Source organism: Tachysurus vachellii, chromosome 20 (genome assembly GCF_030014155.1).
Source record: "Tachysurus vachellii isolate PV-2020 chromosome 20, HZAU_Pvac_v1, whole genome shotgun sequence".
NCBI lineage: Eukaryota > Metazoa > Chordata > Actinopteri > Siluriformes > Bagridae > Tachysurus > Tachysurus vachellii.
The window spans coordinates 6054928-6076336 of record NC_083479.1 but is presented as its reverse complement, the minus strand read 5'-3'; the positions used below and the strand labels follow the sequence as shown (position 1 = coordinate 6076336).

At 40.5% G+C, this 21409-nt stretch overlaps 2 protein-coding genes across 4 annotated transcripts; one reads left to right on the top strand and one right to left on the bottom strand.

Annotated features, from left to right (window-relative positions):
- Nucleotides 1–304: 304 nt before the first annotated feature.
- tor4aa (torsin family 4, member Aa) lies at nucleotides 305–5814 on the bottom strand. 2 transcript variants are annotated; one of them, XM_060895618.1, is made up of 2 exons: nucleotides 5677–5814; nucleotides 305–2035 (listed from the first exon to the last, which is right to left on the bottom strand). In XM_060895618.1, the coding sequence occupies exon 2, from the start codon at nucleotides 2033–2035 to the stop codon at nucleotides 797–799; it is 1239 nt and encodes a 412-aa protein (XP_060751601.1). In that variant the 5' UTR covers nucleotides 5677–5814; the 3' UTR covers nucleotides 305–796. The 2 variants fall into 2 exon arrangements, with proteins under 2 accessions (XP_060751601.1, XP_060751600.1); XM_060895617.1 differs by lacking the exon at nucleotides 5677–5814 and adding an exon at nucleotides 3302–3455.
- A 5662-nt stretch (nucleotides 5815–11476) lies between these two features.
- brap (BRCA1 associated protein) lies at nucleotides 11477–20303 on the top strand. 2 transcript variants are annotated; one of them, XM_060895207.1, is made up of 12 exons: nucleotides 11477–11822; nucleotides 12222–12383; nucleotides 12818–13001; nucleotides 14232–14421; nucleotides 14551–14664; nucleotides 16485–16633; nucleotides 17110–17185; nucleotides 17456–17603; nucleotides 17757–17866; nucleotides 17943–18032; nucleotides 18131–18234; nucleotides 18803–20303. In XM_060895207.1, the coding sequence occupies exons 1-12, from the start codon at nucleotides 11744–11746 to the stop codon at nucleotides 19170–19172; spliced, it is 1776 nt and encodes a 591-aa protein (XP_060751190.1). In that variant the 5' UTR covers nucleotides 11477–11743; the 3' UTR covers nucleotides 19173–20303. The 2 variants fall into 2 exon arrangements, with proteins under 2 accessions (XP_060751190.1, XP_060751191.1); XM_060895208.1 differs by lacking the exon at nucleotides 18131–18234 and having other exon boundaries at nucleotides 18803–19089.
- The last annotated feature ends 1106 nt before the right edge of the window (nucleotides 20304–21409 follow it).

Sequence of the window (21409 nt, the reverse complement as noted above, 5' to 3'; positions counted from 1 at the left end):
GAAATGACACAGGAAAAGTAATTTGTAACTAATTTGAGTTGAGTATTTCTTATGTGCTTTATCATTTTGGAATCACTTTATTCAATTCTTCACTATACACTGGGCTAAAGCAAATTTACCTAACACAGCAGTTCCAGGTGACTTAGCAAAATAGTACAAAATATAATCACCAGTCCTCTGGTTTGATGCTTTTGACAGTGTCATTTGTGTGTTCTAACAGCAACAGTTGTACTAACAGCATCATCTGACAATGTGAAACAAGGAAATTCAAGGAAATTCAGGATTCTGACAGCAAGACACCAAGTTAAAGTTTATACAAAGAGGTTTAATGGCGATCAAGAAATCCCACACAGGTCCCCTCCAAAATAATGCTCAGGTTTACAACTCAACACCGTTCACTAAAACCTTTAGCTTTGTGGATCAGCCCTGACATATGACGGTGGTGTTTTTTTAAAGGCCTCTCAGCTACACTGCCGTAGTTTCTCGAGAGAATTTACCATTTGTTGACATGTTCCATCCTACAAAAGTTTACAAATAGCAGCCAACTACAAAACAAAGTAGACAGGAATCTTTCCTCACAGTGAGAGAAACACTCAATGCTTTCTATTTAACTAATGTATAAACTGGCAAATGCATTAAAACATCCTTTAAAATTCAACATTTATAACATTCTTCTTTAGAGCTGGAAAATAAACTGGAAGTTTGGAGAAAACCCTGCCAGTCATTTCCAGCCATCGCAGGTTTGTACTGATTTTGATGTGCCAGTGTATTCTTGTACTCACTTCCGCCTTGAGTTTCACAGAAGATTCACTTTTGCCACCACTTGCTTACATCCAGTGTGTGAAAACTCCCTTTCACCCACAGAATAGTAACCCAGCTCATCTGCTAGTCTTTCTACATGAGAGCGTTCTGGGTAAAATCCTTCCCTGGACATCTCATCAATAAAACATTCCATGACATGACTTTTTTCCAGAAGCATGAGAGGCAGCAACTCCACCTCCATCCAAATCAAGTGGTGCTTTTTAAGATTATTTTGCAGCAAATTGTTCAACTCCTTGCTAATGATCCCTCGGCCCGAAAAGGTGTTGGTTGTGGAGTTCTGCAGCACAAACTTTGTGATCTCCTCCTGCTCCAGGTTGCTGATGAGGATGTAGATGGCGTTCAAATATTCGTTGTTGTCTTTTTTCTTGATGAGAGTTTGCACAGTGTCCATCAGCTCAGAAGGCATGTGCTCCATCTCATCAAAAATTAACAGCGGGATCTTCTCTTCTTCTTCGGCCCGCGTGACCATCTCAGAGACTTGGGAGATCAGGGCATCGGTACAGATTGGGACATCTTCTGTGGGACAGTGGTGTAGCACAAAATACTGCATCACCAGTTTCTCACCCACTACAGAACGGAAGTGCTGAGCCAACAGCCTTCCTATGTGGCTCTTTCCTACACCACTGGGCCCAAGAAGAGACACAACTAAAGGTTTACTGTGAACGTACGTTGACAAGTAATCTTTTAAATGGCTTAAGAGGCCATCAGTTGCCTCCTGCTGTCCAAAAACCTCTCTTTTAAGGGTTTTCTCGAGTCCTTCCAGATCGTATTTAAGCACATGGTCATCTAGGTTTTCAATGGCATTGTAAACCTGCAAGAAAACCACAACGCACAGCAAGACCAGGCAGCTCTTTGCCCGGCTCTGCTCCTTGGTGGGCAAGACTCGGCGACTGCTATTGGGAAATAGGACACGTCCCTTTTTCTTTCTCCTTTTCTTGCTTACATTGACAGGACTGTTACCATCGACCACATCGAACGTGAAGATCTTGGGGCTGTTGGAGCGAGGATCACTGCACTGAGACATTATATGTGCGCTGTGCAGGGATGCTGATGTTGCCCGCTCCATTTGGCGCCTTTTCATTGCTTGGTACTTCTGGCGAATTCGCACCACGGCCCGTACAGTTGAGGAGAACTGAGAGAATGTTGTCCTGTTTTCATTTGTCTTCTCCAATTCATCCTCTGAAACCATGGCAGTAAGGTTTTGGTCCCCCATCTGTGAAAACCAAACAGTAACATGTATGTTAATAAACTGATGCTGGAATACATTTTAACAAGCTCAAGTTAATGGTATTTAATTTCATTAAATTAAATTTATTTGCATAGCGCTTTTAACCATTCACATTGTCTCAAAACAGACAGGACAAAAATGGACAGTTAATAATGTATATGTCTTTTCTACAACAGTTTGTAGTTAAGTGAAATTAAGCAACCAAGAGCTCCTGAGGAACTAACAGGTCAGCGCAATTTCCGAGATCACCACAGACGAAACACTAATTCCTTCCTGCCGAAGACTTCGATGATCACAGATGAAGACCAGAGCGCTTTGTGACGCAACAGTAGCTCAAAGACAGTCTTCAAGCATCCCCATCCACAGCAAGCCCATGAGTCATATAGGCATGAGACATCATAGGCTGTCCATATATGACGTGTACCCGCTTTACCAAAACAAAATGAAATCAGAAGAAGCAAAAAAACAAAAAAAAAGTATTGGGTGTAAAATAAATAAATAAATAAAATAAAGTTAAATGAGGAAATGAAACGCAAACCAAAAAAAGTCATCAACTCGCGGTTTGTTTTATTTTCTCAGAAGGCTTGTATAGGCAGACTGTGTGTGTATGTGTGTATGCATGTGTGAGAGAGCATGCAAATCGTACTCATTTGATCATTCGCCGTTGTACACAAAAGGCCTCACAGGTTATTGCACTCTTAATAAGGCCGGTTATTCCGGTTAATGGACACAGGACACCACATGAGGATCGTCTCTTTGAGTCCATTGATAAGTGTCCTGGACACACACCACCTGAGGAATGCGCGTGTTTTAAAAGAGCTCGCGCGTGTAAACTACTTCTGCTCTTCCTGCACAGTTCAACGCGCCCAACCTTCCTTCCTTGGAGTCTAGTCCCAACACACCCATTTGTAGTTATTGTACAGTATTAAAAAACTGCACACAATCCATAGTTACCGTGTGTGTGAGAGTGAGTGAGTGAGTGAGTGAGTGAGAGTGAGAGTGAGAGAGAGAGAGAGAGCGCGCGCGCGCGTGTGTGTATGTGTGTGAAACCTAGAAAGTATGTCTTCATTACCGCCTTCTATTAGTTCTGTGTGAATGTTTTAGCTCTGGCTTACAACTGAACACTGCGAAACGGGAAGTAGAGACTGTGTCAAGCTTAAGGGGGGGAAGAAGAAGATTGCAGCCACTATCTGCAGCTGCACGAAAACTACTTCACACACGCACAAACACGCACGCACGCACGCGACTTACCTTCAGCTGAACACAAAGGAGAGGTCTGGTAAAGTCTCAAAGCCTTCTTCAGGCGTGGAGCATGGTGAGAGGACAGAAGAAGAGAAAAGGAGGAGATAATTCTGACCTCCACTCACCACTTCTTATGAACTCCACCTATTTGCTCATCTTTCCCCTAAACCCCTCCCCCTTCCTCTTCTCCACCACATATAACCACAAAGCCAGAGTCTACTGAACAAAATACTAATAAAGGTCCAAAACCGCATACTTCCATACTGAATAAAGTGTAAAATTAATAGGTTTACCAAACACTTGTTCAACACGGTGGCATAACGTTTCACTCGAAAAGAGTCGACTCTCTCGACTCCCAAAGCGACTCATATTCTAAGCAGTACAAACGTTCGCGATATTTTGAATATTGATATATTGCTATACATATAAAATATTGTTCTTTTCGAGATATTGTTAATTATATCGTGCGAATATCGTAAAATCTAACTTTAAATGAATACCTTTTGATCAGTAAATATTAAAGTCTTTGTAATGTACAGAAAAACACAGAAAACACACATTAAAAAACAGGAAAAACACATTAACACTGTTTGTACTTCATTTGAACTTAACTTGATAAACTGAGTTCTACAATCAGACAATTCGCTGCAAGAAAAGAGCCGACTCGTTGATGATAGACACATCACACATACCACAGCTACTTCCTCTGATAACGACTAGAAAACGTTTCTTCCTAGAACATTAGAAGGCGTTAAAGAAATGACTTTTTTTTTTTTTTTAAAATAGGAGAAATGCACATGTGTACATACTATTTTCCGGTCAAACAGTGTGTAGTGTGATCCCTACACCAATACAACACTTGTCTGACTGTATATTTGTAATCACACCATCTAATGTCACCCATACGAGGATGGGTTTCCCTTTGAGTCTGGTTCCTCTCAAGGTTTCTTCCTTTACCAATCTAAGGGAGTTTTTCCTTGCCACTGCTGCCTGAGTCACCTCAGACTTGCTCATTGGGGATAAATACATATACATACATACATACATACATACATACATACATACATACATACATACATACATACATACACACTGTGAACTATATATATTTTGAATTTTTATTATATTAATTCTTTATACTCCTTATGTTTATCTTCTGTTCTATGTTTATGTTCTGTAAAGCTGCTTTGAGACAATGTCCATTGTAAAAAGCGCTATACAAATAAACGAATTAAATTGAATAGTGCCTCAGTTGTCAGTTTCATGATATAATTGACAATATTTAGGAGACAGAATAGATAGAAACAGACAGAAACAACTTGACCTTGATGCTTCCATCAACTTCCATTCTTTCAATTACATACCCAGACACATACAAAAGAAAAATGCACACAATTGGACATTTTATCACTTAAACCTACTACATTCATGCAATTTAGGCCATATATGAGCCTCTCAGCAGATACATCAGTAAAAAGAGACCAGCAAAGCACCACCACTACAATGCTACTATTACTACACCAATATGATGTAAATGAAGGCCCAGCAGAGGATGTAGTTTCTATGCCAGTTAAGGAAGTACAGTCTGCCTCAGGAGCTGTTGATGCTGTTCTACACTGCAGTCATTGAATCTGTCCTGTGCACATCCATCGCCATCTGGTTTGGTGCAGCAACAAACAGGACAGGAACAGACTGCAACGCATAGTTAAATCAGCAGAAAATATACTTGGTGCCCCCCTGCCCACTCCCTAGGACTTGTACCACAAAAGAACCAGAAACTGGGCAGGAAAAATCACCACTGACCCTTCACACCCTGGACACATCCTCTTTCAGCTCCTTCCTTCTAGCAGGCGCTACAGAACTTTGTTTACCAAAACTGCCAGACACAGGAACAGTTTCTTTCCCCAGTCTATAAGTCACCCTGATTAACAACTCACCATAATTATATTCCCTGCCTATATCTATAAGTACTGCATTATCAGAACTGTCAGTCATCACATCATCCGTATAGGTTACACACTACTGCTGCTGCATATTGTACAAAAGTTCTAAAGTAAACTATTGTACCTGACGCACAATACTGTTATTTTCACTACCATGCACTCTCACACTTTATGTACGTTACTGATCTGTCTTATACTCTGTATTCCTGTTTAATACTCGTACTGTTTATATTGTCTCGCATTGTCTGTATGGTCTCGTATAGACTGTTTTATCTGTTTTATGTCTTGTCTGTTTTTGTCTTCTATAGTCCAAGCTAAATTTATAGTATTATTTAAGTGACTAAATAATAAATACTCAGTAATAAAAATAACGCCTATGGTTATGATTTCCATGACAATAGCATTAAAACTTCCAAAAACAAACAAAAAAAAAACACTTACCCTCTGGTTATGCTTTACTGATACAACTTTGAGAACTGCTATACTCCATGCATACACACAAATGTTGGTGTGTCTAAAAGTGTAGGCAGTAAAAGAATACAGTGTTTAAACAAGGCTGACGTACCTGTGACATCTGAACTAGTGTAACACACATTAAAAAAGCCATCCCTATGTCACCGTCTCTACTGTGCTGAAAAAAAGCCACACCCATAAATATCTATTCAGCATGGATGCAGTAGGCGTTGGGTGGGGTTTTAAAAAACTCAAAAATATATAAGCAATATTCAGTACATCATATGATGATAATGAAACATCTAATATTTTGGTGGTATAATTGGTATAATATATCTATATATGTATATATGATACATGTAAACCATAACTAATATAGTAATTTTTATGCAAATATATGCGAATGGTTTTTCTTTGCATATGGGGAGAATTGATATAGCAGAAACAGTTAAACAAGTACAGTGGAAGTGTAAAGCTATGAAGTTATAAAGGGAGCATAAACATACAATTTGATTTGTGTGTGTGTGTGTGTGTGTGTGTGTGTGTGTGTGTGTGTGTGTGTGTGTGTGTGTGTGTGATCACTCTGGTTGATCTGTTACTTCTGACTTAGTGTTCCAGGAAAAATGCCGTGAGCTAAACATGCAAATAAAGTCCCTGGGTATAAAAAATGTCACACTAGTGTGTCTGTGGCAAGACTACATAATTACATCTGTGTATGTGTTTTTGAATGCTGTATCAGGTGTGTTCATATGGCGTTATTGCTGTGTACACAATGATAATCAGTCAAACACCAAACCTTTGCAGTATGATAAAAATCATAATCATAATCCAAGCCCGTTTTGGCATATCATGGCACAGTAGCTCTATTTATCAACAATTATGGGTACCAACAACATTTAACCAATCAGGACAGGGAGGTTCCTGCAGAAGAATTCAGACAGCTCCAACTCTTTAGCATTTAATGTTCTGACCCTGTTTATTTTGGAAGACAACCAAAAGGAAGGAGGGAATTTTTTATATTCTGCTAATGTTGGCTAACATCTCCCACCTTTAAATGATGGACTTGTTAGAGTCTTTTAGTCCTAATAATCTAGTTTATTATTAATCATTTAGATCATTCATTCAGAATCATTCAGAAAGGTCTTTATTGCCAAGTATGTTTCCACATACAAGGAATTTTTTCTAGTACAGGAGCTCCACAGTGTAAACATGTAGCAATGGTAAGACATGAACATATAAATAATAGACAGTTGTATGTGCAAATTGTAATATAAGTGTGCAAATTGAAGTAAAGATGTGCAAATTCAAATATAGATGTGCAAAATAAAATATAAATGTGTACTTGCAGACAATGTAAGAATAGGTATTGTTCTGTGTATGTTAGGTGTCCATCAGATGTATGTTAAGTGTTCATCAGATGTATTGCCTGAGGGAAGAAACTGTTCCTATATCTGGTCGTTTTGGTACACAGGGCTCTGTAGCGTCGGCCAGATGGCAACAGTTCAAATAGTAAGTGTGCTGGATGTGAGGGGTCCAGAGTGATTTTCTTTGCCCTTTTGCTCACTCTGGAGAAGTACAGGTCTTGGAGTGTAGGGAGAGTTGTGCCAATGATTCGCTCAGCAGTCCGAACTACCCTCTGTAGTCTCCTGAGGTCGGATTGGGTGGCTGAGCTAAACCAAACAGTCACTGAAGTGCAGAGGATGGATTCAATTTTTGCAGTGTAGAACTGTTTCAGCAGATCCTGTGGCAGGTTGAACTTCTTCAGCTGGCGAAGGAAGTACAACCTCTGCTGAGCCTTTTTCACAATAGAGTCAATGTGAATGTCCCACTTCAGGTCCTGGGAGATTGTGGTTCCCAGGAATCTGAATGACTCCACTGCTGTCACAATGCTGTCCATGATGGTGAGTGGGGGGAGAGCAGGGGGGTTTCTCCTGAAGTCCACGATCATCTCCACTGTCTTGAGCGTGTTCAGCTCCAGGTTGTTAAGGCTGCACCAGACAGCCAGCCGTTCCACCTCCAGTCTGTAAGCAGACTCGTCACCGTCCTGGATGAGGCCGATCAGTGTGGTGTCGTCTGCGAACTTCAGGAGCTTGACAGAGGGGTCATGAGAGGTGCAGTCATTCGTGTACAGAGAGAAGAGCAGTGGGGAGAGAACACAGCCCTGGGGGGCGCCAGTGCTGATGGTGCGGGTGCTGGATTTGAGTTTCCCCAGTCGCACTAGCTGCTGCCTGTCTGTGAGAAAGCTGGTGATCCACTGACAGACAGAGGAGGGCACGGATAGCTGGGATAACTTGGGCTGAAGGAGTGATGGGATGATGGTGTTGAAAGCAGAGCTGAAGTCCACAAACAGGATCCTCACATAGGTCCCTGGTCTGTCCAAATGCTGCAGAACATAATGCAGTCCCATATTGACTGCATCATTCACAGACCTGTTTGCCCTGTAGGCAAACTGCAGAGGGTCCAGTAAGGGTCCAGTAATGTCCTTCAGATAAGCCAGAACCAGTCTTTCAAATGATTTCATGACCACAGATGTTAGGGCCACAGGTCTGTAGTCATTTAGTCCGGTAATTTTGGGTTTCTTTGGGACGGGGATGATGGTGGAGCTTTTGAAGCATGAGGGTACTTCACACAGCTCCAGTGATGTGTTGAATATCCGAGTAAAGATGGGGGCCAGTTGATCAGCACAGGTTTTCAGACAGGCTGGTGAAACACTGTCTGGGCCTGGTGCCTTTCTCCTTTTGTTCTTCTTAAAGACCTGACACACCTCATCTTCGCTGACCTGAATTTTAGGTGTGTTGGAGTCAGGGGTTACAGGAGGTGAGAATTGGGCTTTTTCAAACCTACAGTAGAACTCGTTCAGGTCGTCTGCCAGTTGTTGATTCACCACAGTGCTGGGGGATGGTGTCGTATAGTTGGTGATGGCTTTCAGACCTTTCCACAACGATAGACAGTGCTGGGGGATGGTGTCGTATAGTTGGTGATGGCTTTCAGACCTTTCCACACTGAAGCTGAGTCGTTAGAGGCAAACTGAGCCCGTAGCTTTTCAGAATAGTTTCTCTTTGCTACTCTGATCTCCCTTTCTAGTGTGTATTTGGCCTGTTTGTACAAGACCCTATCCCCATTCTTGTGAGCATCCACTTTGGCCTGACGGAGCTGGCTGAGTTTTGCAGTGAACCATGGTTTATCGTTGTTGTAGGTTAAGTGAGTCCTGGTAGGAATACACAAATCCTCACAGAAACTAATATATGATGTTACAGTCTCTGTGAGCTCATCCAGGTCGGTGGCAGCATCTTCAAAAACAGTCCAATCAGTGAGCGAGAAACAAGCTTGTAAATCCTGCTCTGCTTCCTTAGTCCATCTTTTTACAGTCCTTAATACAGGTTTAGCTGTTTTCAGTTTCTGCCTGTAGGTCGGTATGAGATGAACTAAGCAGTGATCAGAAAGTCCCAGAGCTGCCCGTGGGACAGAGTGATATGCATCCTTTATTGTTGTGTAGCAGTGATCCAGTGTGTTACTGTCTCTGGTGGGACATGTAACATGCTGTCTGTATTTAGGCAATTCACGTGAGAGAATCGCTTTATTAAAGTCCCCAAGAATTATTAGTACAGAGTCCGGGTGTTGTTGCTCACTCTCTGTGATCAGATCAGCGAGTGTCTGTAGTGCCGAGCTCACGTGCGCTTGAGGTGGAATGTAAACATTCACCAGTATGAACGAGCAAAACTCCCGCGGCGAATAGAACGGTTTGCAGTTAATGAAGAATGTTTCCAGATCTGGACAGCACATCTTCTTTAACACAGTTACATCAGAACACCACCTTTCATTGATGTAAAAACACGTCCCGCCGCCGCGCGATTTCCCCGTTGATTCTGCGTCACGGTCCGCTCTAAAAAGCTGAAAGCCCGGCAGACTTAACGCGCTGTCCGGAATGGTGTCGTTCAGCCAGGTTTCCGTGAAACAGAGAACAGCAGAGTTCGAAAAGTCCTTATTTTTCCCGTTGAGCAGAAGGAGTTCGTCCGTTTTGTTGGGTAGAGAGCGGAGATTCGCCAGGTGGATGCTTGGCAGCGGTGTTCTTAAACACCGCTGATTGATGATTTTATCCCATTTTATCCCAAGAAAAAAGGGTGTGCATGTTCTGATCTATAATGATTCAGAGACCATTAACAGTATGATGTCAGATTCTTGTCTAATCCTAGTATGTTAGCATTAAGTATGTCACTGTATCATGGTTTCATGATTATTCAAAGTGTATGATCAGATGGTTACCACTGACAGTATGAAAATATTGATTAAAATGTCTTTCTGCCTATTACAGTCAACACATTTTTTTTTACCAGTTGCTACTCATCGCTACATTCCATCTTGCAACTCACCCAAAAATGTGGAGGTTCTTCCATGTTTATTCACCCTTAATCACACTGCAGTGATTTTTGTTTCTTTGTGTGACTCTGTGTCTCTGTAATCCACTTCTGCTGTAAACAGATTACACTGCTATCAAACACACGGGAGAACATGGTATTGCTCACCAGAACTAAACAAAATGACTGCCTACTTTCAGCTACCCAGCACCCCACTCTTTTATCCTACTCCAAACCAGATTTACAAAAGTTACAGAATCTATGATACTTTGGTGTGTATATGATGAATGATAAATGCTAATTATGTGTAAATTTACCAGATGAATTGCTGATGGTGATGGCCACAAAACGCCATAAAAGGCAAAGCTCACAGCCCTAAAATTATGACTAAACAGCAAAAGACACTTTCTCAAAGAGGATTGTTATATTAAATATGGAGATGAATTGCAGAAAAGCTGAACGAGACATGAATTAATTGAGAAAGAAAATGGTTTGACATGAAAGCAGAGAAAAAAGTATATAATGTACTGAGGTGATCATGGACATCAAAGACATCACAATAAGCAGGTTTTGATTTTAAAAAATAAAAATAAAATAAAAAAACATAATAATAATTAGTAGTGTTTGAGTGACTCTCAGACTAGAAATTACACATCAGCACCCCCTCACCAGTGCTGTGTTTAGAAAAGTAGGAGGATTTCACCGGAAGTCCTAAGTGTACAATAAGCCACCAGAGTAAAAGGCACCAATTTGCTGAGTCATTGCTGCGCCTCTTGCTTTTACTCAGCATTTTGAATAACTGGTCTTAATTTATGCATTTATTGTGGCATCCTTTTTATTTCTGTATTGTTTTAAAAATACAAAATATTTCTTTAGCAATATGAAATGACTGGGTGTCAAGAAATTTTCATCAAACCCGTGTAACTGAAATCAGAATCAGAATCCGGTTTGTTGGCCAAGTGCGTTTACACACACAAGGGATTTGGTTCCAGCTGTTGGTGACTCTTAAAAGTATAGACATAAATAACATTGTACATTCATTGCCTGTGGAAAGAAACTGTTCCTGTGTCTGGCAGTTATTTAAACTTGATATTTGTATGTGAAAATGTATTTCATCTCTCGGTCACACGAGGTTTTCATTTATAGAAATTCGGGGGTTTGACTGGATTTTTATGTATTTGTGAAAACTCGAATTTCGCGAATAATTCGTATCCAGCTTGATAAATGTAAGAGATTTAATATTAATTCACTTCTGTAACATATCTTTGAAGGAAATAAAAGCAATTAGCCGACTTGTCACCACGGGCTGTGTGTGGTTTTAATTCGTCGTAATTTAAATCCGTCTTATAAAATATATTCAATATACCGATTTCGAGCTTCTATATTAGATTTAGATTCAGATACATTCGTTTCCGGGTCTAAACACCTGACCCGGAAACGAATCATGACAGCTTTATTTACCTCAATCCTGAAGTTCAGTTAATATCTCGTGTTTTCTTACTCAAGAGCTGAACATAACGACTGAACCCTGAATTCATGTGTAGATCATATATAAATTAGAAAATCCGTTTCCGTAGCTAGTTGTTTAACGGTGTTTTTTGACTGTTTTGTTTATGTGATCCGGAGCTCGCGCTTTGTTTTGTTTTGCTATGTGCTAATTAAATCCCCAGAGTTTAGCGTGTGAGCTAACAGTTTACCACATGAGCATTTCACTCGTAGTGATCCGTCTGGAGCTCGCAGACCAGTCGCTTATGCCACAAGACTTTCAATATTGTGCAGGTAAAGTTAATAAACAAGCTGAATATGTAGCTGGTGTCACTTTAGTAGCCGTGATAAAGCTTTTCCCAGTCGTACATTTGTCAGTCACTATCTAAGAGAGAGAGAGAGAAGTGAGGTAATGCATTGACAGTTGCCTTAACAACCAGCTAACTCGTTAACTAGGACTCATGGGGGTAACAAATAGGTTTCCAGGCGTTTCTAGAACTTTCCTGGCCTCTAGATTTCCGCCTCCTGAGTGACTGTGCAGTGTTTAGGTTGCACATCATGTGACGTCACTGTCCTGTGTTTTTGTGCTGATTATCTTGTCCAGCACTGACCTCTCACAACTAGCTGAATCTGGATGACTGGAAATGAAATGCAGTAAGGTGTTTTGTTTTTTCGATGTCCGTTTCCCCACAGATGAGAAGATGTCTGAAGAGGAGATGCAAGACAAGGCCCTGGCCTCTGCCAAGATGGTACTAGGAGGCAAGACGGAGCGCGAGAAGGCTGCCATCCTCCATCAGCACATAGGCCGCCGGGTCATGTCAGACATGGTGATTGAGACTTTGGTGGCGAGTTCAGGTTAGAATCAACGCCATACGTTTGTCGTTTTTCCCAAATGTCTCTTCTAGCTCCCACTTAGATTACCTGAACACAATGTTCAAGCTCTGTAGTGCTCACTGCGAGACAGCAGACTGATTCTGAGGAGCCCTGCCTTGTCTGTAGAAAAAGGAGAATTGTCAAACCATCAAAACTCGTACAACAGATTAATCGCTGAGCAAACTACATACATTTCCTATTCGATTCACTTCACTGACTTTTCTGACTCTAACTGGATTATAACATGGCAGTTTAAAGCGTTAGGTATGCATGGGGCTTTAGAAATTGTAGCAAAATGTAGATGCATTAAATGGAATTTCAGTCAGAAAATAAGTAAGCTTTTAGTCATCACCATATTCAACATCGGTAGCAAACAATCATAGCTGAATTTCAGGAAATTGCATGCATTTTTGTAGATGGAGCTGAGGAGAAAGGTTGCCCGCAGTCAACAGAGGAAAGCGGCAGCAGTAAGACAGAAGAGATCGATGCCACTAAAGTTTCTGACTCGCCCTCCAAACAGCTTCCAGATCAGATCTCTTTCTTCAGTGGCAACCCATCTGTGGAGATCATCCATGGCATCATGCACTTCTACAAGACAAAGTAAGAACTCTGTATAGTCTGCCATGGACTGGTGTATTCCTGCCTCATGCCTCAGTGTTCCTGTGACAGGTTTTAGCTCATCACAAACCTGACCAGGATTTAAAATAAAAAGTGGCATAATGTTAACTAGTGAAGAGACGCTTTTGATTAAACGATTGTTTTAAAGCCACATAATATATTTTGTGCAGTATACACAATGAGACACATATAGACCCATATATTCAGGCAGTAATCTAATCAACCAATCATGTGGCAGCAGTGCAATGCAGAAAAGTCATGCAGACACAATCCAGCAGCTTTAGGTGATGTTTACATCTACTATCAGATTGTAATGATAATGATTTTGAGGCATGCGTGACGTTTGCTTTGTGACACATTAGATTGCGGCCATTAGAAGATGGTTAATAGTTGCCGCAATCTAATGTGTCACAAAGCAAACGTCGTCTCAAACTGGTTTAGTGTTCTTCAGTGGTTCTCCCGTTCACCGAGTCTGAATCCAATAAAACACTTTTGGTATGTTAGAATGGTATTTTGAAGCACATTAAGCTAACTCAGTTACGCAAACTATTTTAAAACTTGAAATAAATACAAATACAGCTCTTCAGTTCAGTGAACGCCCAACAATTGACTGACTGGCAAGCAGAAGCATGTCGTCATCCTTTTTCTGTTCAACATAATTTTTTTTGGCCTGTTCAGAGACTATGTGCTATAAAGCTGCATACCGTGATGATTTAGTTATAATGCATAATGAAGAGGATGTGTTCCCTTCTGTGTCTAGTTCCTGGAAGTTTTCTTTCTCCTTTCATCTGAGGGAGATTTTCATTGTCACCGTCACGTGTGATTTTCCCGTTAGAGATCTAAATGTACTTGCAGGTTTCTGTATAGAAAAATCTAAACCAACATAGAGGAGAATTGCTCCAATTCTTCTAAAAATGATTCTGGTTTAAAGTACAGAATTCTTCATTTGAGACACTACATCGAGCACTGAAACCTCTTGGTGAGAACAATTTGTAACCACGTGTCCTCTTTAGCGCTACAACTAACATTATGCTAGCATTCATTCATACGTACATTACATTGTTAATTTTTTAAAAGTCAGTGTGAGACAAGACATTCTGTCAAAAAAAAACCAACAGATTTTGTGAACAATGAATCCTTTGTTCCGCTGGATACTGATAAGAATGCACGTATGCAACCGTGTTTTTACACCCTGTATACTTTGGGCTACAGCAAGATGACGTCGCTGAAGGAGGACGTTAGGCGCAGCGCCATGCTTTGCGTGCTCAGTGTGCCGACAACAATGACCAGCCATGACCTCATGAAGTTTGTGGCATCCTTTAACGATGTCATGGAGCACATGAAGATTATCCGTGACTCAACTCCCAACCAGTACATGGTGCTGATTAAGTTTGCCACCCAGGTAAGCTCCTGTCAGCCTCCAATACCAGCAATATATGAGTCCGCTTATATACCACAGCAGAAGAGTTCTTGAATTTTATTGATTAAACTGCATCGATTTGTTTTCTTTCTTTCTTTTTTTCTTCTATAGGCCGATGCTGACAGCTTCTATACAGCCTGCAATGGCCGGCAGTTCAATTCCATCGAGGATGCTGTTTGCCAGCTGGTCTATGTGGAGAGGGCCGAGGTGATCAAGTCTGAAAAGGTAAAAATTTGGAAACGTCCTGCTTTCTCCCCTCCTTACAGAGATTTAGCACTTCTTTATGTATTCCACATTTACATGCTATGTGATAAATGAATGGATGAGATGCAGAAGGTAAGTATTTCAGGCTCCATTTTCAAGTCCTTTTCCAAGTCTAAATCTTGGCCAGTTAAAACATTCATCAACCAAAAAAACACAGCAATCAATTGACCATTTTATTCCACTCTTACTGGGGAAAATTCTCCAGATCTATAAGATTGCAAGAGGAACTCATGTGCACAGCCATCTTCAAGCCATTCCACAGCTTTTTGATAGCATTTAACCGGAAGCTGTTCCTCTGTTAACTTGGGTTTGTGCTTCAGGTCTTTATCATGCCGGACGGTGAAATTCCTCCTTATCTTCAGCAGTCTAACAGAGACTTGTGTTTTTGTGCCAAAATAGATTGGAATGGGAGCGATCTGTAATACCGTGGTCTTATCAGAACAGGGTCGTAAAGTCTTGTACAGAAAGCCACACCTTAGTCTACTGAAAGTCAAAACCAAATGATTACAGGTGAAATCAGGTGGAGCTTCTGCTTGATTAGAGTGAAACCTTCCGTATAGGGCTTGTGTAGGATATGAGAGAGAGCCATGACGTGCAGGGAGTTATCAGTATTTTCCAGCTGTTGCTGTAGATCTCCTGGCAGCCTCCACACCTACTTGGTGTCAGTATGAGGCTTCATTTCCTCAACTTGTCGATAAAAGTGTCCCATCGTACGTGTAGTTTTGTAAATTCTGTTGTATCCCTCACCAGACTGACTCCTTTGTAAGCTCTTTGGGATTATGGCGTCAAGAAGTTGAGTTTAAACCAAGGTGCTGTCAACACAATCCTACAGAAACAGCTCTTAATTTGGATGTTTATGTTGGCTTTTAGAAGCCAACATTCTGTTTTGATTATTCTTCTTAGACAAAAATATATTAATTGCTAATACTCCTAGGTCTTTCGAGCCACATGAACCAAAATGGGATACGTCATAGAACCTGGTCTGAAGTTTGTTGCTTTTATTTTTCTAAGCTATCCGAGTACCGGTACTCACGGTACTGGGTTTCAAATTCCCTTTTTTGCCATAGTGATCTATTATAAATTTTAGAGGTTTATAACTCTGGTAGCTTTCGAGCTTATCTGCACCAAACTCGGCCAGCTTCTTTAGGGTGATTAGGGTAAACTGGTCCCTGCAGCCCCGCCCCCAATATATGCAAAATCAAAAAACTTTCCACAACATTGACATGTGACATATCAAAACACTCAGAACAATGAGGGGGGGACTTCCTCACAGGTATTCAGATGATGTCACGTGCAGCCCCACCCCCAAAATAAAAAAATACCACAAAATGGACGTGTGATATATCAAAACACTCGGCTCATTGAGGGGAATTGAGTCATGTGTATTCAGGTGACGTCACATGCTCGTAACCGCTCGCCTCCAAAAGTATTGCCATCCTAGCATACCGGTTTTTATTAATACTTGCTCTGACAAGCCAACATCAAAGTTTGTCAGGATGAACTTTAAAAATCTAGTTTTGTTTACTTTACTAACATTAAAGGTGGAAAAAGTCTGGACATAAATTATCTCAGTTTCCCCTTTTACAGAAAAAAACCTGCAAGTTTAATTTGGGTTATTAAAGGGGAGAAATATTCAATTGTATTGTATTGTGTACATCTTGTCAGTGTGCTTTAAATTGCTTGTACTCTTCTTATTTCTCACGTTGATACATGACGGTGGATTTCTGCAAACATTTTGATCTTATCATATAGTTGGCTCGTTTTGTTTTCACCCCATTCAGGGAGCCAGTTTACCAGTGATGGACCTCACCGAGTTGCCTAAGTGCACGGTGTGTCTGGAGCGCATGGACGAGTCGGTGAACGGTGTCCTCACCACCCTGTGTAACCACAGCTTCCACAGCCAGTGCCTGCGGCGCTGGGAGGATGCCACGTGAGTAACAGCCTTTCCAGTAATCACCTTCTCTGCTAAACCAAACAGATAATTGATCCACAGATTTCCAAAAACTCTACAAAGCGTGTAACATAATTACGACCCATTCTGAGTGGATGCTGTTTCATTTCAGTCCAACCGAAGCTGTGTTTCTTATTTTTTGATATACTCCATTTTGTCCCTTTGTTTTTATCGTTCATAACGATGCCCTGCCGTACAATACACTATTTACTATTCTCACATCTATTATTTGTTTTTAAAAAAATGGTCTGCTGGGAATTTTTCCAGAGTTCCTAGCTCTTTCCAGACATTATGACATGTTGTATTTAGGCTGTTGTACTATTGTAGCCAATGACCTTTGACTCGTAAGCTGAGTAAAGTGACAGTGATGTTCAGGCGAGGACAATAAATTTGCTGACGGCTAGAATTTGACATTGTGAATGTGCATTTATGTGTGACTACATTTGTCTCTCTAGGTGCCCTGTGTGCAGGTACTGTCAAACCCCAGAGCCTGTGGAGGAGAATAAATGCTTTGAGTGCGGTGTGCAAGAGGTATCCAGATGTTTCAGTTGTACACTGTTCTGTTATGTGTGTGTGTTTATCTGTAGACAGTGTCACAAAGCAGCTTTATGGTAATCCTGACGTAGACTGTGGCAAGGGACCAAACTCCAAACAGAAGTTCTGGCAGGATTATAAATCACTGCAGTGTACTTATAGCTTTAAGAGTACTGGGATAAGCGCTTTATGATTACAGCAGGTACAAATCTACAGTATATGTTTTTATGGCAAATTTGATGTCTGACACATAAAATTTGTCCACAGAACTTGTGGATCTGCCTGATTTGCGGCCACGTCGGGTGCGGCCGCTACGTTAGTCTCCATGCCTCCAAGCACTTTGAGGAAACACAGCACACCTACGCCATGCAGCTGACCAATCAGAGCAATCAGAGAGTCTGGGATTATGCAGGCGGTATGCAAACATTTTATGTTATACTGTGTATGTGTTTGTGTATATATATATATATATATATATATATAAATATACACACACACACACATTTCTGAGCCAAGCTCCTGCCTAAAAGTGAGTCAAATAATTATTTTGTGCTTTATGTAAACTAAGATAACTATGTGCATCGGCTGGTTGGCAGCAAGACGGACGGCAAAATTGTACAGTACGGGTGCGAGGGTGACATCTGTCAGGAAGAGAAGATTGACTCGCTACAGCTCGAGGTATGTTTTTTTAACTCTAGTTTATGATATTCAGTGTTCAGTGACGTATTTCAGAATATTCACCACCTTTTCCTAGTATTCTTTTTTGCTGACCAGCCAACTGGATTCACAACGCATCTACTGGGAGAATAAAATTGTACATCTAGAAAAGGAAACGGCGGAAGAGGTAAAACCTCATATTTGGAAACGCATCCAGTAGCATTCATGTTAATTATTTTACAACTATATAGATATAAGAAAAGTAACAAGTTCATCTGCTTTCAGATCAGCAATATGAAAGCCAAATTCAAGGAGACGATTGAGAAGTGCGATAACTTGGAACTCAGGCTGAATAAGTTAACCAAAGAGAAACAGACCATGGAGAGAAAGTAAATCTTTACTATACTCACTCTTCCCTAAACCCAGAGCAGTAGCTGTTTGTTCATTTAGAGCCCTCTGCTGCCTGTGAGGGGAAATTTCAGGTCCCTGAAATGAGTGCATGATGATGTGGCAAGAATCCAAGTATCAGACCTGCTAAAAATACGCTAGCATGCCTACACAGTTAGTCGACCTTATGACTCGCTTAAAATAGGTTTGCTAAACAGGGAAGTCATATAACATGCAAGCAGCAACAGGTAACAGTCCAGTAAACCAACCGTGCACACCTAGACGTGTAATTACACATGCGCAAGGAATGTTGGTGTATCAGTGTTAACTCTGTGCTGAAATGAAAAGTAAGTGCTACAGTGCATTTATCTAGATTTTCTCTCTGTATCTTACTGAGCTACATGAGTATAATACATGACCACACAGCATTTAGTACGAGAAGAAAAGAAATGACAGCTCTTGTGACAGTCAACACAAATGACTTATGGATTTGTGTGCTGAAATAACATGGCATGAGCAGTTCAGGACTTCTGTAACAGCTGTGTATTTCATGTCCACTCCCATATTTAGATGCTCACAGCTGAACAACAAGGTGACCAAGCTGGGCCAGGAGCTGCGGGAAGAGCAGGAAATGAACCGATGTCTGCGAGCCAATCAGCAGCAACTCCAGGCGAAGCTGCAGGAAGAGGAGCGTCGAAGTATCGAGATAGCCACTAACAAGGACACCCAGATCGCAGAGCTCGAGGACCAACTGCGTGACATCATGTTCACACTCTCGGCGCAGAAACAGATCGATAACATGTCCACCGAAAGACGGCAGGAGATCCAGGAGGGTCAACTCAACACCGTCACTGCCCCTGCAACATCCACACCAGAACCATCATCTCACAGCTCGGGAAAGATCGGTTTAAGGAAGAAGCGGGGCAAGAGAGGGAAGTAGCCAGTCAGTGGCATGGGCTGGGGTTAAATAACAGATTGACTAGAGAATAAAGCTGCAGCCTGTAAAACATTGTTAGTCCACTCACTAGTCCTGCACTTAGCACCTCTGAATACAAGATAAGAGGTTGGAGAAGATGCACTATATTAAAGGGAATGTACATAATAAATGATGACTTTAGACTATTATTTGATAAGCTCTGGTTTAGGATTCACTACACTCTGAACTGGCAACTTTCCAAGTACAAAAACTTTACACAGCAAGTTGTTTAATTATCAGCGTATTAATTGTGCACTTATAAATATTTCTTGGTGCCTATAGAGAAGCATTTAAATGCAAAAAAAGAAAGAAAGAAGTATCAAATGTAATGATGTGTGAGCTGAAGTGCTGGAAAAATATAACGCACAACGTTATGACAAAGATTTAATACAAAATGACACGTCTTTATGCGAACACTTCTAAAGCCAAAAATAACAGTCAGAAACCCACAGAGTCATGTCAACACTCACTGCGTCATGTCAACACTCACTAAACTGTTCCTGTTACCTTTTCTTTTTTTTCCCTGTTAATGTTATGTTACTTATGAAGGTATGAACAGACTTCATTAGTCATGCCACTAAATGGGTCTCAAAGGATGTTCGGAATTAGTGACAAATAATCCCAAAAATATATACAAAGTCTTGGCTGGGGGGAAAAGGTCTCTATGTAATTTGTTCATGAATTGTTTCTTTACTTACTTGTTAAGTTAACGTTGTGTTAACGATATAAATGTCTTATAAAAGTGTCCCCTGGTTTCTAACACACTCCACGTGGAACATTTCATACTCACTGGAGAAGCCGTTATTTGGAACGGAAGGAATGAGCAAATCCCCAAGCACACGCGCGCACACAGTATCTGTCTATGGTGCATAGCGCACTGATGCTCTTGAATTCAACATCCAATATTCAGGCAGAGCTACTAAACTTTAGTGCTGGTACACAATGTAAGCAGTTCTGCTTTTTTTCAATGTTAACTGACTGTTTAAAAAAATGCTTCTCATTAATCATCCTCTCAGTTATCTAGTCACGTTTATATTTCTGAGGCAGAAACTTCATTATAATTTGCAGATTAATAAAATATTAAAAAAACAACAATGAATTGTCTCTTAGTTACATTCTTATCACCGTATGCTCAATGTTTTAGGATCCGATCTGAGCTTAAAGTTTTATAAACATTGTTGTAATGTAAACTTTTAAATGTTCTTACAGTAGAAATCGGTTTCTATTTTAATCCCTCAACAGCTAAGGCCTTTGTGTTCAGGTAGAAATACCTGAAAGATCACCTAATATTCAGTACTCGGAACCTCCTCCTTCCCATGTTACGGTTCTGATGTCCTGTCTCATCTAAAAACTCATGTCGCTATCTACAAAAATTGGAATTAAAAAGCGTTTAGTTACTGTTGGGCCCCTGAGCAAGGCCCTTAACCCTCAATTGCTCAGTTGTACAAAAATGAGATAATGTAAATCGCTCTGGATAAGGGCATCTGCCAAATTATGTAAATGTAAACAGCAACTCAAAAGTAAAAAAAAACCTTGAATAATGCTGTTATTTCTTGTTCTTATTTTTCTATACTGCAACATGGAGACGGTGGAAGTCTCAAAAATCTCGTCTTTTAGAAGAGGGAGTTTAAAAGCTGTTCAAACAGATGCTTCATACTGGGAGGTCAGAAACCTCCTGTTTCTCATTTAGTCATACACGGTGATGTAATAAGACTTTCTAGACTGCTTCATAGATAAAATGAGGGAAAAGTCTGGTTGCTTAATCCTAGTTAAATTTAGCCCTTAACATATAAACACATACGGAAACATTTTATATAGTACACAAAGCTGTACCACAGTTCAGTACCATACGCAATAAAACACGCCTTAAAGTACCTTCAAAACAATAAATTACACCAACGAGGTTACAGTAATGTATTTAAATGTAAATGTTTTCATTTCTCGTTTTAAATAGCAAGTCAAATGTTCACATTTTCAATTTGGAACGTTTCTGTTTTATTTATTTAATAAAAAAAAAACAAAAAAAAAACAAACCCTTTCACATTCCAGTGTTTTAATTTTCCTCTTTTTTTTTTTTAATATATATTTTCTAAAAAAAAAAAAAAAAGAAAAAAAGAGAGACAGACACAACGGATTGTCAGCCACTTCTCGGCATCTCAAATCGAGCTCTTCAGTCCAGAAATGTCATCCCCTAGTGTGTC

Excerpts from the sequence above, each read along its gene's own strand:
- tor4aa (XM_060895618.1), bottom strand. The coding sequence starts at position 2,035 with ATGGGGGACCAAAACCTTACTGCCATGGTTTCAGAGGATGAATTGGAG.
- brap (XM_060895207.1), top strand. The coding sequence starts at position 11,744 with ATGAGCATTTCACTCGTAGTGATCCGTCTGGAGCTCGCAGACCAGTCG. Across the intron at positions 16,634-17,109 it reads CGGCGCTGGGAGGATGCCAC|GTGCCCTGTGTGCAGGTACT; the intron begins GTGAGTAACAGC and ends TTGTCTCTCTAG. Across the intron at positions 18,235-18,802 it reads AAACAGACCATGGAGAGAAA|ATGCTCACAGCTGAACAACA; the intron begins GTAAATCTTTAC and ends TCCCATATTTAG.